Genomic DNA, 13,253 nt, shown 5'->3' on the forward strand with positions numbered 1-13,253 from the left:
ATATTATTTTTGATCTACGCAACGGACATTCTACAGTTCCGAAATTCATGACTAGTTTTCATTAGCCATAGAACATTTTCGTATGTATTACTCTACAACATGTTATAAAGATTTGTCATAAAATACGAACCAAGAGATGTAATTTCGTAAAAAGAATCGACTAATCTACGCGCACTCTGAGATGAAAATTTACACCACGTTCAACTATCGTGTTCTGAAATTCCTTTACTGAAGCTATGACGTTGCTTATGTTCATAATGGCCGCGATTGTGACTTTGTTATTAAAAATATTAAATGTGGAAAATTAAATTTAGTACTCAGCATATATCAAGTACGTAACGACAAAATATAATAATAAAATAAAATAAAATTTATAGTATTTTAATTACTTTTACTAATATTTGTTATATAAATTTCATGAATTTTACGTACCCATTTGTGCATGAAATCACGAACAATTTAATTGATTAAACAGAAAGTTTAAGTCGTTTTATTATATATATTCTTATAAATTATAAATTTATAATTTATAATAAATTATATTTCTTTAAAAAGTTATATTTTTTTCTTTTTTATGCATACTGTTTAATCTATTATAAAAGAATATTCAGTAAATATTTATAGCATTATCATATAATCTAAATAATATAAGAACTTCTTAAAAGCGTCTTAAATACATCCTTTAAATTATTTTTCTTATAAATCACAATATTTTCAGAATGTCTTATTTATTAAATATATTTTATTTTAATCGTAACTAGATAATTAGAAGACGTTAGAAGAGACGTTTTTAAGAGATAGTTTTAGAAGACGTTACTATTTTTGAGACATCTTTAAAAGTATTCAAGAGATGGCGCTAAGCTTCAATTCTTATTTTATTTTACCTTGCCTCTTTGAAGATATATATTTGGTATTCTATTCTTTTTTTATTATGTACTATTCTTTCCTTTATTTATGTATTTCTTTTGTGATATTCTGAAAATAATGTAGATTTCAATATTTTTATTCTATCTCTGTCCCAATAGTTATTCTTTTTGTCTATACTTGTTTTTTTGACGCTCACATATGAAATACAAAAATATAATAAATTGAGTATACACTTTTTATAATTTTTCTTTTAAAATTATATCTTAATTATTAATATAATAATATAGATATTATTTTTCATATTTTTATATGAAATGTATTTTTAGAATGATGATCTCGCAAAATATATATTATATATAATATATATTTTCATCAATTTAATTAAGCAATTATAATTTTCATATTAAAATTTAATTTGAATTGAAACCATCGAATCATTATGATTTTATTTTAAATCGAATTTTTATTTGAGAAAAAAAAGTAAGATCGTAGTGTTCTCGAGATATGGGGATAAAAAAATGCATTAAATATTAGATTTATTCAAATCTATTGTGTATCTTGTCTGTGGTATTTCAAATATAAACATTGAAATCGAACTTAAAAGTTCGTTTGTATAGAACATTTTGTTATCAACATTAGATAAAATAGAATTTGTTATTATTACATCATTTAAAATGGTATGTGCGAAAATTAAACTAAAACTAGTTAATATTTTTACTTAATATTTTTTATTTATTTTAATAAGTTGCGTTGAACGCAAATGCAATTATTTGATTATTTTTGTAATTATTGATATATTTTTATAATTTAACATATCAATATTATTATTATTATTTTATAGAAAACATACATTTGTAATTAAAAATTATATTTTTATATTATAAAACAAAATTTTTAATGATTTTTAGAATTCAATTTATAAGATTTGTTGAACAATGAAATTGTTTAATTTTATCGTATCATTCGTAAAAATGAGTTATCATTCATTTTCCATGTAAATAGATATAAATGCTTATTTCTTTTTAAAATAAAATATCGCATTTGCAAATGCATCTTATTATAATTATAATTTTCAATTTTCTAATAATAAAATATATATTGCTGCCAATTCCTTAATTGATCAAGACGAAAGAGAATTTTCAATCTAATTTTTTCCAAAGAAAAAAATTTTTATTGGGCGAATACGAATTGAATTATTAAACTTTTTTTTTTTATTATATACGTGCATTATTACTTTAAATGTAAATAAAATTTGAAAGAAAGAATCAAAACAATTTTTTTCTTTTATCATTATTGTGAGTTTATTCAAAGGATAAAAAGAAAGACATTCAAACGTTACATCAACACTTGTATGTTTTGTATTTATATTAACATAACAATTTTTGTGTTTAGTAAGTATGTATTAGTAGAATCTTATTTGCATATGGTAAGAACATATAAGAAAAGAAATGATACGAATTAATACGAACAATCAATGACTACAACAATCGTTGCGTGAATGGCGAATATACATATATGTACGACCATGTATGTAAAACCAACGAGTATGATCTTTAATAATAACGTGGAATATCGACAAGTGAAGGTGCACTTGAAAAATGAGAGCGTTATAAATGTTGTTAAATATTTGGGTGCGAAATAATTAACATTCAGTTTTCAATGTTTCCATTATATCCAATTACTGGATCCGTAACTGGATTGGACACATTTCGTGAAAGCTTTAAATATTGAATAAATATATTACCGTTTCTTTTAGGATCGAGTTTCACAACAATTGATAAGCTTTCACGAAATGTGTTCCTAAAATTCTCGCACATAAAATTCACACAAATTCAAATGTGCACAATGGCACGAGTTACAACTTTCGGTTTATCACTGACCTAACGTCAAAAATCAATCTAATTTTATTAAAGAATATAAAATACAATTATATAACATCTCGTATTGCGATTTTTAAGAGAGAGAGAGAGAGAGAGAAAAAAAAAAATTTGTAACAACAACTTCCTACGTTGCAATAAATACACATAGTTCATGCAGTGATATCCTTAGAGATCAGGAACATCTCCACAAGTTTGATCAAGTTCTCGATTCCTTCTAAATAATTTAAATCCAGAGTATTTTGATCCTCTGCCGGGAAGACATGCGTAAAGTCAATCATATTAATTCTAACCCAATTTTGTCTCTCTTCCATGGAACTAGTGAGCTCGTTCAATAAATCATCGTAGTCCTCCTTGATCCTTATTATGTCATCGTCAAAGTTGTTCACATAAGAATGCGTACGACAGAGTCGATCAACTCTAAAGTCTGGACTACACGACTCGCTTCTGCTCAAAGTTTTCTCCTTCCCCGATGAATCGTACTCGCCGCTCAAGCTGATGCTCCTTTTAATAAAGTGTACCCTCTCCATCGTCCGATTCCTATTCGTTTCGATATTACTCGAAACTGAATTACTTGTCGCGTCGTTCATGTGTTTGAACACATTCGATGTAGTTGTATGGTTATTTGTGGAGGAAAATGACGTGGATACGTGGCTGGGTAATTTATTCGTGTTATTTAGGCGGAGATAATGCCGCAATCGTTTCGCGTCATATGCCACCAACAAAGAACTAGAATAAAAGCGGAACAACCGCTGGATACGAAAGAATAGTAATATCTTCCACAAGAAAGAGAGCAGCATCACGATCAATTGACGACAGGGCGGTCTTTCTGGACTTATATTCAGGAAGATTTTCAGCGCTGCGCAGGAAAGAAAAGGCACTATATGGAATAGTTTTAATAAAAAAAAAAAAAAATGTGAATTATTTAAAGTGTTCTCTGGAAATGTTCTTCCAGCGTTTTCATTACAATCGTTCCTCATATGATCCAATAGTGATATGTTATTACCACTTATACGACTTATAATTGTACGTGACTAATGGGAACATTAAAAAAACATTTGAATTATAATCACTAGCGATAATTCATAGTAGTTTTTTTTTTTTTTTTTTTTTTTTTAATATATATATATATATATATTCCCTATAAAATAATTAACAAGTTAATAATATACCTTCCACGACACCTTTAGCATCGAGAGTCTTGCCGTAATGTTTGCCAAATTGTTTTAATTGGCCGGAAGAAACGCAATATACTTGAAAGCCGGTTATACAGAATCCATAAGTGCGTTTAGATTCGGCGTATTTTAACTCTTCCGTTGCCTTTTTCTCTGGCGTGGCTAAAGGATCCCACGTTCGTCTACCTATTTTTATATCCATCACGCACGGTTCCGCCATACCATCGGTAATATCTTTCAGCGTAAGGAATGTTACTCCTAATATTTTACGAAAATGATTAATCATGTTGTGTTAAACTGTACGTAACCGAGATTTTTCAGCAATTAAGTGTAGGTAGAGAATCTTGGGATAAACTCTTTAATACTTATTAATACATGCATGGTAAATTAACAATATGCTAAGCGTCGAATTTCTATCAATATATATATATATATTAGATATTTACAATCTATTCTCTTCTATTTTACGCACGAGAGTCGATAAAAAGCAAAATATTTATTTATTTTCTTTAACGTTAAAGATAAACAAAATTAGCCGGAAAAGCATCCAATTGTTTCATATACATTCGTAATAAATGAACGAGTACTTAAGTTAGAAATTACTTTTGTAAGAAATATCAATGTGACAATAATTGTAAGAAGAAGAAGAAGAAGAAGAAAAAAAAGGAAAGAAATAATTTTAAAAAAAAATTTCATTCGAGTTTACGTGTATATATATATATATTCATCTTATATAAAATTATTCGATCGTATATTTTAAATATTTATCTTTAACTGCGAAAAAATAATTACATATCTTGGTCTCGAGAAACAATATAATCGTTGGCATCGTATCATCTTTCACATTATCTACTTGAAATGATTTTTTTTTTCTTTTTTTTTTTTTTTTAATACAATTATGATCGTAAAAAACGATGATGAAAAATAGAATTAAGGGAGGATGAAAAATGTAAGAGTATTATATGTAGACAAGTTAAAAATTCGATACTTTTGATATCTTACGTCTGCCAAAAATTTGCAACTCTGTTGTGCCGTAATATCTTGGAACATAATTTTTCAATTGTAACATAACAGGATCTTGAGATATTTGTAAATTTTCATAAAACGAGATTTCCCTTTTCCCAAGTAACGGTTTAACAACAGGTTTATATACACGGCCGTCTGATCTACGTAACATGCCTACAACATTTATTAATGTCTTTATTACATCGATCGTGATATAATAATAAAGATAAGAAAAAATACATATATATACATATACATCATATGAATATAGAATTTTAAATGAGAGAAATTTATAACAAGCCAATTGAGTAAATAGCAATAAGTATGGAATAATAAATAATAGAGAATGTATACACTCGTCACGGATTATTATACGAGATACCTGAATTTTATAATTGATTTCTTGAAAATACGATTTATTAATTCGAATTATTATTTTATTTTACCGTTATTTCTTCTTTATTTTAATATAATAAAAAAAAATAATTATCGTTTACTTATTGAAGCAAACTAAGGCGAAGAATATATATATATAATGTATTCTTCTAAAAAAAAAATCGAAATTATTTCTTTAGAAGGAAAAAAATCAATAAAGCGTCTTATGTTGTTGTATCTTTTTTTTTTTTTAATCAAATTAAATGAAATATTAAAATAATCGTAGTAAAATTATTTTCTTTCATTTTCCACGGCATTTAATTCGATTAGGTGCTTACCAATCGTCTGCCGTTCGATGTCTAACGACGGATGTCCGGCTACCCGAGATTCCAACGGGCTTATTCCAACAGGAAGTCCATGATCGGATGGAATTTCAGCTAGCTCCGTGTTAGAAAGCTTATCAAGATTGCTTAAAGTTTTATCGGTCTGTGAGTCTAAGGTCGTCATCGTTATTGCACTGAATGGTATGCAGTAATTACTTCTGCAATTAAAGAGTTGCACGATTCGCAAAGATCTTATCTTCGCTGCAATATCCACCTTAGCCACCAGTCATCGAAACTTATCTAATTATCTTCGGCTGTCTTACTTCCGTCTATAAATACAAATTTCAATTGATGAAGAAGCTCAATATAGTCCTAGAGAGAATATATTGCATCTACTTATAGATTACGATACTAATTAAAGTATAATTGAAAGTATAAATTGAATGATCTTCTTCAAAAGGGATTTCGATTAAAAGTAAGACGTTTTTATTTATTTTATATTTATAACATTTTGAAATGTATTATATTATCCACTTTTCGAATAAAGTGGAGAATACAAATAAAATTCGAATTTTTTTTTTTTTAGAAGAAATTTTAATATGCGTTCTATAATTGTAAATTCAAAAACATATAAGATCATAAAAATAAATTTTTTAAAGAAAGATTATACCAAAATAATTTATTATTTACATTTATATTATATTTATATTTGATATACAAGTTTTAACATTGTGATTCAATGATAATATTAATATTAACATTTCTAAAGACGAAAAATATAGTGTACGAAAACATGCATCGTGATGTTTAAAAAAACTTTCAAATGTCTTATTTTTTTTTTTTTAATTTATTTATTTGATAAAAATTCTATTGTACTACTGTATCGATAACTTCATTCTTAAAATAAATGTTACCTTCGATTACCTATTCTTTCTCATTCGAAAATCCGCAATTAAAAATTTCGGATTAATCGTATCACAGGAAAATTCACATCACACTGAATGACATATATATATATACATATATATATATAGATGCAGCCTCTCAATACTTTGTTAAATGATCGAAAATCAAAATAATTTGGAACAAACATTTCGCGCGATACTTAAAACATCGTATTAAGGTACTCGTCTAGATCGGTAGAGGGCAGAATGTGTTTGCGAAAACTGAATGTTCTAAATTCGCGCTTTTACCAACAAATCGGGATATTCGTTCGTCTTTTGAAACTGCAATATTAGCAAAGACAGTATTTGTATAATTAAATTAAATTTGAACAATTTTCTACCTGATTAACTATATCTACATTAAGGTATTAATACATTCATTAATTAATTAACGAGGAAACTTATAACATTTCAGGAATCAATATTTTGAACATACGAAAGAATCATAAAATACAACTCATATAAGGCATACGTACATTTATTGGAAATAACAGGAGAATAATTTATTAGCCACTCTTCTTTTACAATTGTTATATCTATGACATTTTACATGCCTATGTATTATTATAACCTATACAATAACCAGTCCACAACACAATAAGATATACTCGAATATGTAACACTTTCACGTAGCAATTTCGTTCTAATCCGTCCGTGTATTAGGCGGAACAAATATTACATTCACGAATTTAAACTTCACATAATTATAAACGATCATACGTCCTTCCACTAGACGTTTTTCTACTTTTCTATTGCTGTCTCTTTCGTCACAGTATGAAGATTCTTCTAAGTTCCACTAGAGGGCTATTGTTTTTATAAAATGAAAATCGTTCCCGCTTTAATTTCGGGCTTTCATATTTCTCAGTTCGTTGATTAAAACAGCAATTTTTGATATTATAATATTCATTCTTTTTATTTTGCATTTTTATTTAATTGGGCATAATCTAAATATTTTGTTTAAGAATTAGTTTTTTGTACAATAATATTATTATACGATAAAGTTTATTCTATATTTAACTTAAATGTAATTGTTATTATAAATGCGACATAGCAACAAGAAATATACAGTGTTATTTAGTAATGTTAAAAAAAATTTAATTATTTCTATTAAATGACATACATATTGTGACAGGTAAGTTTTAAAAGAATTAATGATAATAATTTTCTGAGATAGTAATTTTTCATTTTTCTATTGCAAAATAATCAAATTAATGAAGTGTAAAAAAATTTCATTAATCTTTTCTGATAATTATAAATGTATTATTTTGTATATTAAAAAATTTAATATATAAAAAAATACAAAATATTAAAAATATAAATATACAATTTTATTTAACATTTCTTTCTTATACATATTAAACTTATTACATTTGTGATAGAAAAAATAAATATTTAATTTTGCTTATTATTATTAATTATTATTTATTATTAATTATTTAATTTTATTTAATACTGAAATACATGTATACTTCGTAACAGTTTTACATTTATTAAGCTGTCCACTTTAAGCATCTTGTATCAAGATGAGTACCTAAACATTTCATACTACAATATCTAGCACCGCAAGGAATACACGTGTAATTACTAGGGAATCCACAAACTGCACAAAACTGTCGTTCAGGAAATCTTGATGCTGGTGCTTGAGCAGATGCATAATTAGGAGGATTTGGATTAATATTAAGATCTTCTTCTACTAATTGAGCAAATGTTTTACGAAATCGTTGCTTATAATATTCTGCTGATCTGGTTTTTTTTCTTCTACCACCTCTATTGTCTAAAGTTTCTTGAAATTTTGGAACTTTTTTACTCATTACTGAAACATTTATAATACTTGTAAAATATTAGAAAATAATATATGGATATAATATTTGGATTTATATAAAATGAACATAATTGTAAAAAATATTTAATATACCTAAATCAGCATGCGGATCATCATGAAAATTATCTTGTTCCAAAGCTTCCAATGCTTTTTTTTGTCTGCGTTTACGAGCAGCTTCATCAAGCACTCTTTTTTGATAAGCATCTTTTATTCTACCAGATTCACGTGCAGCCATTTTTGATTTACAATGAATATATAATCTCTTAAACTATTTTATGATATATTGTAAAGAAAAATATTTTTTGATATTTATATTCCTTTCTCTGCTAAAGGAAATGATATTTGATCCATAAGATCATCTACTTTTGTCTGTAAGGTATCCAAGATATCAGCAGAAATAAACAAATGTCTTTCATCTAAATCTTGAATAATAAATTTTCGTCCCAAAGCAAATGTTTCATCTAAATGTAAAAGAAATTGCTTCATAGCAGCATCACTGTAATTGTAATAAATGAATTTTTTTTTAATATTTGCTATTTTATTATAGTTATTTAAATAAAATGTCTAAGCGGAAAGGATTGACTCTTGATGAAAAGCGTATAAGAATGCTTCATTTATTTTATGAAAAAAAAGAATTTTTTACTTTGAAAGAATTAGAAAAAATTGCACCTAAAGAAAAAGGTATTATTGCACAATCGGTAAAAGATGTACTTCAAACTTTAGTAGATGATGGATTGGTTAGATCAGAAAAGATTGGTACTTCTGTATATTTCTGGACTTTTCCAGGGTAGGAACAAAATACACTTATATATAATTTCATACTTTATATTTTTAATGATACAATATCAAAATAATTAATAAATATATTATGCAGAGAAAATATTACTGCAATAGAACAAAGAATATCTGAAGCCTCAAAGAAAATAGTAGAAGCAGAATTTAAACTTCAAAAACTTAAAGAAGCTTGCGAAAAAGAAAAAGTAATAATAAAATGAAATATTATAAAAGATTAGTTAATATGAAATTAAAATATTTAAAGGTTATATTCATTTAATATTTCTTATTATTGCAATAAAATATATAGATAGGAAGAGAAGATACAGAGGAAAGGCAAATTTTATTACATGAATTAGAAGAATTAAAGGCCAAAGAAGATCAATTGAAAAAACAAATAACTAAATTCAGTGATGCTGATCCAGAAATTATAGCTAAACTTGTAGAAAAAGCAAAGGTTGTAAAAATTAAGATTAAAAATTTTAAACTTTTATTGATTAATTTTTGTTTTTCAGGAATATAAAGAAGCTACAAATAAATGGACGGATAATATTTTTGCTATTCAAAGTTGGTGTAAAAATAAATTTGACATATCCGAAGGATGTCTTAATAAACAATTCAACATTCCTGATGATTTAGATTACAAAGAATAGAAATATTTAAAATTTTATTTAACTTTTTATTTTATATACATACCATTCGACTAAAATTCCTTTCGTGACATTTACCATGACTTCTTATCTTTTATCTTTCACAGAAAAGATCAAATTTGTACTTGTTTCATATTTATAATTCTTTCCTTAATAATGCTTGCACGCGTATAAAAATCATAGAATATGTTCAACTAAATCTCTAGATAAGAAAACCAATCTAATTTAAACTGTTCATTTTAGTATGTATCAATAAAAATTGTTATTATTGAAATATAATATAATTATACATATTTTACTGTAAATTGATAATATTTTTACAAATTATAAATTATATAAATATATAAATAAAAAGATTTTAAGATAAATTAAAATTTTAATTTTGAATTAATAATATTATTTTATCTTAGACAATTCAATAAAATTATAGAAAAAATATGTTTTATTTAATTAATTATCAAACATAATGTAATTTGTAATTTATAAATATATAAATTTTATTATTTATCTATGGTCATTTAAAAATATAATAAAAATTAATTTCAACCAAATTTAAATTTTACGCAAATTATTTAACCAATCAAAGAAAAATCTCGTTAAAATTTTATTTAAGCGCCATCTAGAAAAACACTTTGAACATCCATAAACTGTTGCATCAGCCATTAAAATACGCTGAATTCATGCTCAGAGGAAATCAGTGGTTATACATCGATCGAAGCATCTATTCACGGTCAGACTATAAACGTCTGTAAAATTTTTCTCGCGCGAGTGTTAATCACTTAAAGTAAGTTCGATTTTCTTTTTTTTTAAACAATATTCCAAAATATTGATTAATTTATTCATTGTTCTTATTGAATTAATGTTTTTTATGGATTTTTCCAAAAATTGCATAAATCGTTAAATCATTTAATCAAAAATTTTAATGCATGGCGTTTATAACACGTGCAATTGAATTATAGTTCTTGAAAACCCATAGTTAACAAGATTGTAATAATTTTTATTATATTTTATATTATTCTCCAGTTATTTTATTCAAATACAAAATCAATGTGTTACGTAATATCTATCATCGAATTTCTATTATAATATTTTTATTAATAAAAAAATTCTAAATTTTTTGATAAAATTTCCTATTTTTAATAGCTATTATTTTAAATGCAATTTGCAAAACTATAGAATGATATATCAATAGATTTGATTATAAATTTTTAATATATTACATTTTTTTATAAAATTCATATTTTAGTATCTTATATTTTTTTAAAAAATTTTTATAAAGTATTGCAAGATATTATATTATTTATATATTACTTATTATATATTATATAAAATAATATCTTTATGTATAAATTTTCTTTTATTTAATAGTTATATTAATTTCGATATATTTATAAAAATGTATTAAAATTTTTAATATTATAAAAAATAAAATATAGAATGAAATTTTATGTATCAGATATTAATGCATAAAAATTTTGTGTTAGATTGAATTGTTGCATTCAAAAAGTATATTTGACCTTTAGACGAATTCTATATATGTCAATGTCATTATAGTATTTTTAAAATTGAATATTTTTATATTATAATATATAATATTTTCTTATTATATTATGCTTTTTTTAGTTTTAATTATTATCTATATGTTAATAAATTTTCAATTATAACGTTTTCTTTTATCGTTTTGTATGTCGAATTTATTTGACATGTATTGGACAAAAAATGAAATATGCATTAATTTATGGTACATAATAGTTTAATACATATATATTTCTTGTGCAATAATATTACGAAACCTAATTTTTGTTCACGTGTCTCATGCTTACGTAACATGAAATAACGAATCAAAATTTAAAAATGTATCTTATAAACACAAAATATTGAAAAAAAATTTAAATATTTTATTTATATTTTAAAAATTTACATATGATAAATTTTATCCAGATTAGAAAAGAATGGGTATTCCTGCTGGTGATCCAGAAAAAGGAAAGAAGGTAAAAATAAAAAATATATAATTTTAATGGTATTTTTATTTTCTATTATTTAATATTATTCTTAATTATTTAATTTTGAACATATTTAAACAATTTTGTAAGTATAAATTTTTGTTCGAAAACGCGTGTAAAATTTTGATCTCGTGATTATATATAAAATCTCATGACATACATAAAAATTGATACACGATGACAATAATAATTATTCGTTCGATAATATTGATTTATCATTTTTTAATTATTCTATCATATGAAAGGAGCATATTACGATTTTTATTTTATATTTGAATAAAAATTAATATATTATTTATTATTTTATATTAATTAAACATTTATTTGTATTTCACTATTTCACATTAGATTCCTTTTTTATTAGATTTTTATACAAAAATGTGCACAATGTCATACAATTGAATCTGGTGGTAAACACAAAGTAGGACCTAATCTTTATGGAGTGTATGGTAGGAAAACTGGTCAAGCACCTGGTTATAGTTACACAGATGCGAATAAAGGAAAAGGTAAATAAAGAAATATCTTTTATTAAAATATTTTTTTTAATAATTAATAAACAATTTTTTATATAATAAATAAAAATATTTAAGCTATATTATGAATATTATTTTAGGTATTACTTGGAACAAGGAGACTTTATTTGAATACCTTGAAAATCCAAAAAAATACATTCCTGGTACAAAAATGGTGTTTGCTGGTTTGAAGAAACCGCAAGAACGTGCTGATTTAATTGCGTATATCGAACAAGCTTCAAAGTAAGCTTAATATCTTTCAAAAATCATAAAACACGCTAGACGTGTGCAGCGGGTAAAGAGGACTTAGTACTAATTATCACTTCAAACCTCATGGATATCCCGCAAACATTTCATTTAACTCATTCATTGATTCTCCGTCTGGTACTCGAGCGTTTACAAAGTCTGAATAGTGACAACTTGTTATTAATTATAAGTAGGTGTATCATGCATGTAATTATGTACATTGACAGGAGTTGAACTAGAATTATCTAGAATCGACTCTGCTTTATCATTGAAGATATTTTGGTGCTCTCTCGTGATGGCTGAGCCATATGTAGATTGTGCACTATTATTTATTTATGAATATAAATTGTTAAAATCGTTCAATTATTAAATTGTAATGCAAGAATATGAAAATACAGATTCAACAATGAATTTGTAATATTCATTTTTTCTGTATTAACAGAGAACGAGTTTTTTAACATCAAAAATACGTCAAAGTACAAATAGGCAATAAAGAGATACGCCTTGCCAATAATTTGAATTTAAATTTTACTGATATTAAAAGATTGTTACACAAAGGAGAAAATAGTAAAATTGTCAATAGTAAAATTTGAAAAATTCTATTCAAAAATATGAGTGGAAATAAAATAATAATTGCAAACATTTAATTGTAGTATTATAAATATTAAAATCCATTTCAA

The 13,253-nt window shown here is 24.9% G+C and overlaps 5 protein-coding genes across 11 annotated transcripts; 2 read left to right on the top strand and 3 right to left on the bottom strand.

Annotated features, from left to right (window-relative positions):
* The first annotated feature begins 32 nt into the window (after positions 1-32).
* LOC100871300 (meiotic nuclear division protein 1 homolog) lies at positions 33-10,180 on the top strand. 3 transcript variants are annotated; one of them, XM_086916339.1, is made up of 5 exons: positions 33-331; positions 8,936-9,175; positions 9,263-9,368; positions 9,473-9,619; positions 9,678-10,180. In XM_086916339.1, the coding sequence occupies exons 2-5, from the start codon at positions 8,949-8,951 to the stop codon at positions 9,813-9,815; spliced, it is 618 nt and encodes a 205-aa protein (XP_086772465.1). In that variant the 5' UTR covers positions 33-331; positions 8,936-8,948; the 3' UTR covers positions 9,816-10,180. The 3 variants fall into 3 exon arrangements, with proteins under 3 accessions (XP_086772465.1, XP_086772464.1, XP_086772463.1); XM_086916338.1 differs by lacking the exon at positions 33-331 and adding an exon at positions 6,766-6,931; XM_086916337.1 differs by lacking the exon at positions 33-331 and adding an exon at positions 7,106-7,698.
* Positions 2,142-7,353, bottom strand: Ipk2 (Inositol phosphate kinase 2). Of its 5 annotated transcripts, none has more exons than XM_086916332.1 (5): positions 7,043-7,353; positions 5,638-5,951; positions 4,922-5,098; positions 3,917-4,177; positions 2,142-3,603 (listed from the first exon to the last, which is right to left on the bottom strand). In XM_086916332.1, the coding sequence occupies exons 2-5, from the start codon at positions 5,804-5,806 to the stop codon at positions 2,897-2,899; spliced, it is 1,314 nt and encodes a 437-aa protein (XP_086772458.1). In that variant the 5' UTR covers positions 5,807-5,951; positions 7,043-7,353; the 3' UTR covers positions 2,142-2,896. The 5 variants fall into 5 exon arrangements, with proteins under 5 accessions (XP_086772458.1, XP_086772460.1, XP_086772459.1 ...); XM_086916334.1 differs by lacking the exon at positions 7,043-7,353 and adding an exon at positions 6,547-6,706; XM_086916333.1 differs by lacking the exon at positions 7,043-7,353 and adding an exon at positions 6,537-6,706.
* LOC105734735 (zinc finger HIT domain-containing protein 1) lies at positions 7,873-8,623 on the bottom strand. Its single transcript, XM_012485218.2, has 2 exons — positions 8,482-8,623; positions 7,873-8,379 (listed from the first exon to the last, which is right to left on the bottom strand). Exons 1-2 carry the CDS (start codon positions 8,621-8,623, stop codon positions 8,057-8,059), a joined length of 465 nt encoding a protein of 154 aa, XP_012340672.1. The 3' UTR covers positions 7,873-8,056.
* On the bottom strand, positions 8,478-10,000 carry Tfb5 (transcription factor B5). The gene is made up of 2 exons (XM_003692850.4): positions 9,859-10,000; positions 8,478-8,884 (listed from the first exon to the last, which is right to left on the bottom strand). The coding sequence occupies exons 1-2, from the start codon at positions 9,891-9,893 to the stop codon at positions 8,698-8,700; spliced, it is 222 nt and encodes a 73-aa protein (XP_003692898.2). The 5' UTR covers positions 9,894-10,000; the 3' UTR covers positions 8,478-8,697.
* Positions 10,181-10,457: 277 nt separating the features above from the next.
* On the top strand, positions 10,458-13,220 carry CytC (mitochondrial cytochrome C). Its single transcript, XM_003692849.4, has 4 exons — positions 10,458-10,596; positions 11,754-11,803; positions 12,180-12,321; positions 12,429-13,220. Exons 2-4 carry the CDS (start codon positions 11,765-11,767, stop codon positions 12,572-12,574), a joined length of 327 nt encoding a protein of 108 aa, XP_003692897.1. The 5' UTR covers positions 10,458-10,596; positions 11,754-11,764; the 3' UTR covers positions 12,575-13,220.
* Positions 13,221-13,253: the final 33 nt, after the last annotated feature.

Source organism: Apis florea, unplaced genomic scaffold (genome assembly GCF_048593485.1).
Source record: "Apis florea isolate Af1SG1 unplaced genomic scaffold, ASM4859348v1 contig_3802_pilon, whole genome shotgun sequence".
Classification (NCBI taxonomy): domain Eukaryota; kingdom Metazoa; phylum Arthropoda; class Insecta; order Hymenoptera; family Apidae; genus Apis; species Apis florea.

What these genes read in the sequence shown, in the direction of transcription:
- LOC105734735 (XM_012485218.2), bottom strand. Translation starts at nt 8,623, where the DNA reads ATGGCTGCACGTGAATCTGGTAGAATAAAAGATGCTTATCAAAAAAGA. An exon ending in TGATCCGCATGCTGATTTAG is followed by an intron (nt 8,380 to 8,481) that starts GTATATTAAATA and finishes TAAATGTTTCAG; the next exon opens with TAATGAGTAAAAAAGTTCCA.
- Tfb5 (XM_003692850.4), bottom strand. Translation starts at nt 9,893, where the DNA reads ATGGTAAATGTCACGAAAGGAATTTTAGTCGAATG. An exon ending in AAAGGAATTTTAGTCGAATG is followed by an intron (nt 8,885 to 9,858) that starts GTATGTATATAA and finishes TTACAATTACAG; the next exon opens with TGATGCTGCTATGAAGCAAT.
- CytC (XM_003692849.4), top strand. Translation starts at nt 11,765, where the DNA reads ATGGGTATTCCTGCTGGTGATCCAGAAAAAGGAAAGAAG. An exon ending in ATCCAGAAAAAGGAAAGAAG is followed by an intron (nt 11,804 to 12,179) that starts GTAAAAATAAAA and finishes CTTTTTTATTAG; the next exon opens with ATTTTTATACAAAAATGTGC. An exon ending in AGATGCGAATAAAGGAAAAG is followed by an intron (nt 12,322 to 12,428) that starts GTAAATAAAGAA and finishes ATATTATTTTAG; the next exon opens with GTATTACTTGGAACAAGGAG.
- Ipk2 (XM_086916332.1), bottom strand. Translation starts at nt 5,806, where the DNA reads ATGACGACCTTAGACTCACAGACCGATAAAACTTTAAGCAATCTTGAT. An exon ending in CATCGAACGGCAGACGATTG is followed by an intron (nt 5,099 to 5,637) that starts GTAAGCACCTAA and finishes TAAATGTTGTAG; the next exon opens with GCATGTTACGTAGATCAGAC. An exon ending in GTTGCAAATTTTTGGCAGAC is followed by an intron (nt 4,178 to 4,921) that starts GTAAGATATCAA and finishes GTAAAATATTAG; the next exon opens with GAGTAACATTCCTTACGCTG.
- LOC100871300 (XM_086916339.1), top strand. Translation starts at nt 8,949, where the DNA reads ATGTCTAAGCGGAAAGGATTGACTCTTGATGAAAAGCGTATAAGAATG. An exon ending in TATTTCTGGACTTTTCCAGG is followed by an intron (nt 9,176 to 9,262) that starts GTAGGAACAAAA and finishes TATATTATGCAG; the next exon opens with AGAAAATATTACTGCAATAG. An exon ending in AACTTGTAGAAAAAGCAAAG is followed by an intron (nt 9,620 to 9,677) that starts GTTGTAAAAATT and finishes TTTGTTTTTCAG; the next exon opens with GAATATAAAGAAGCTACAAA.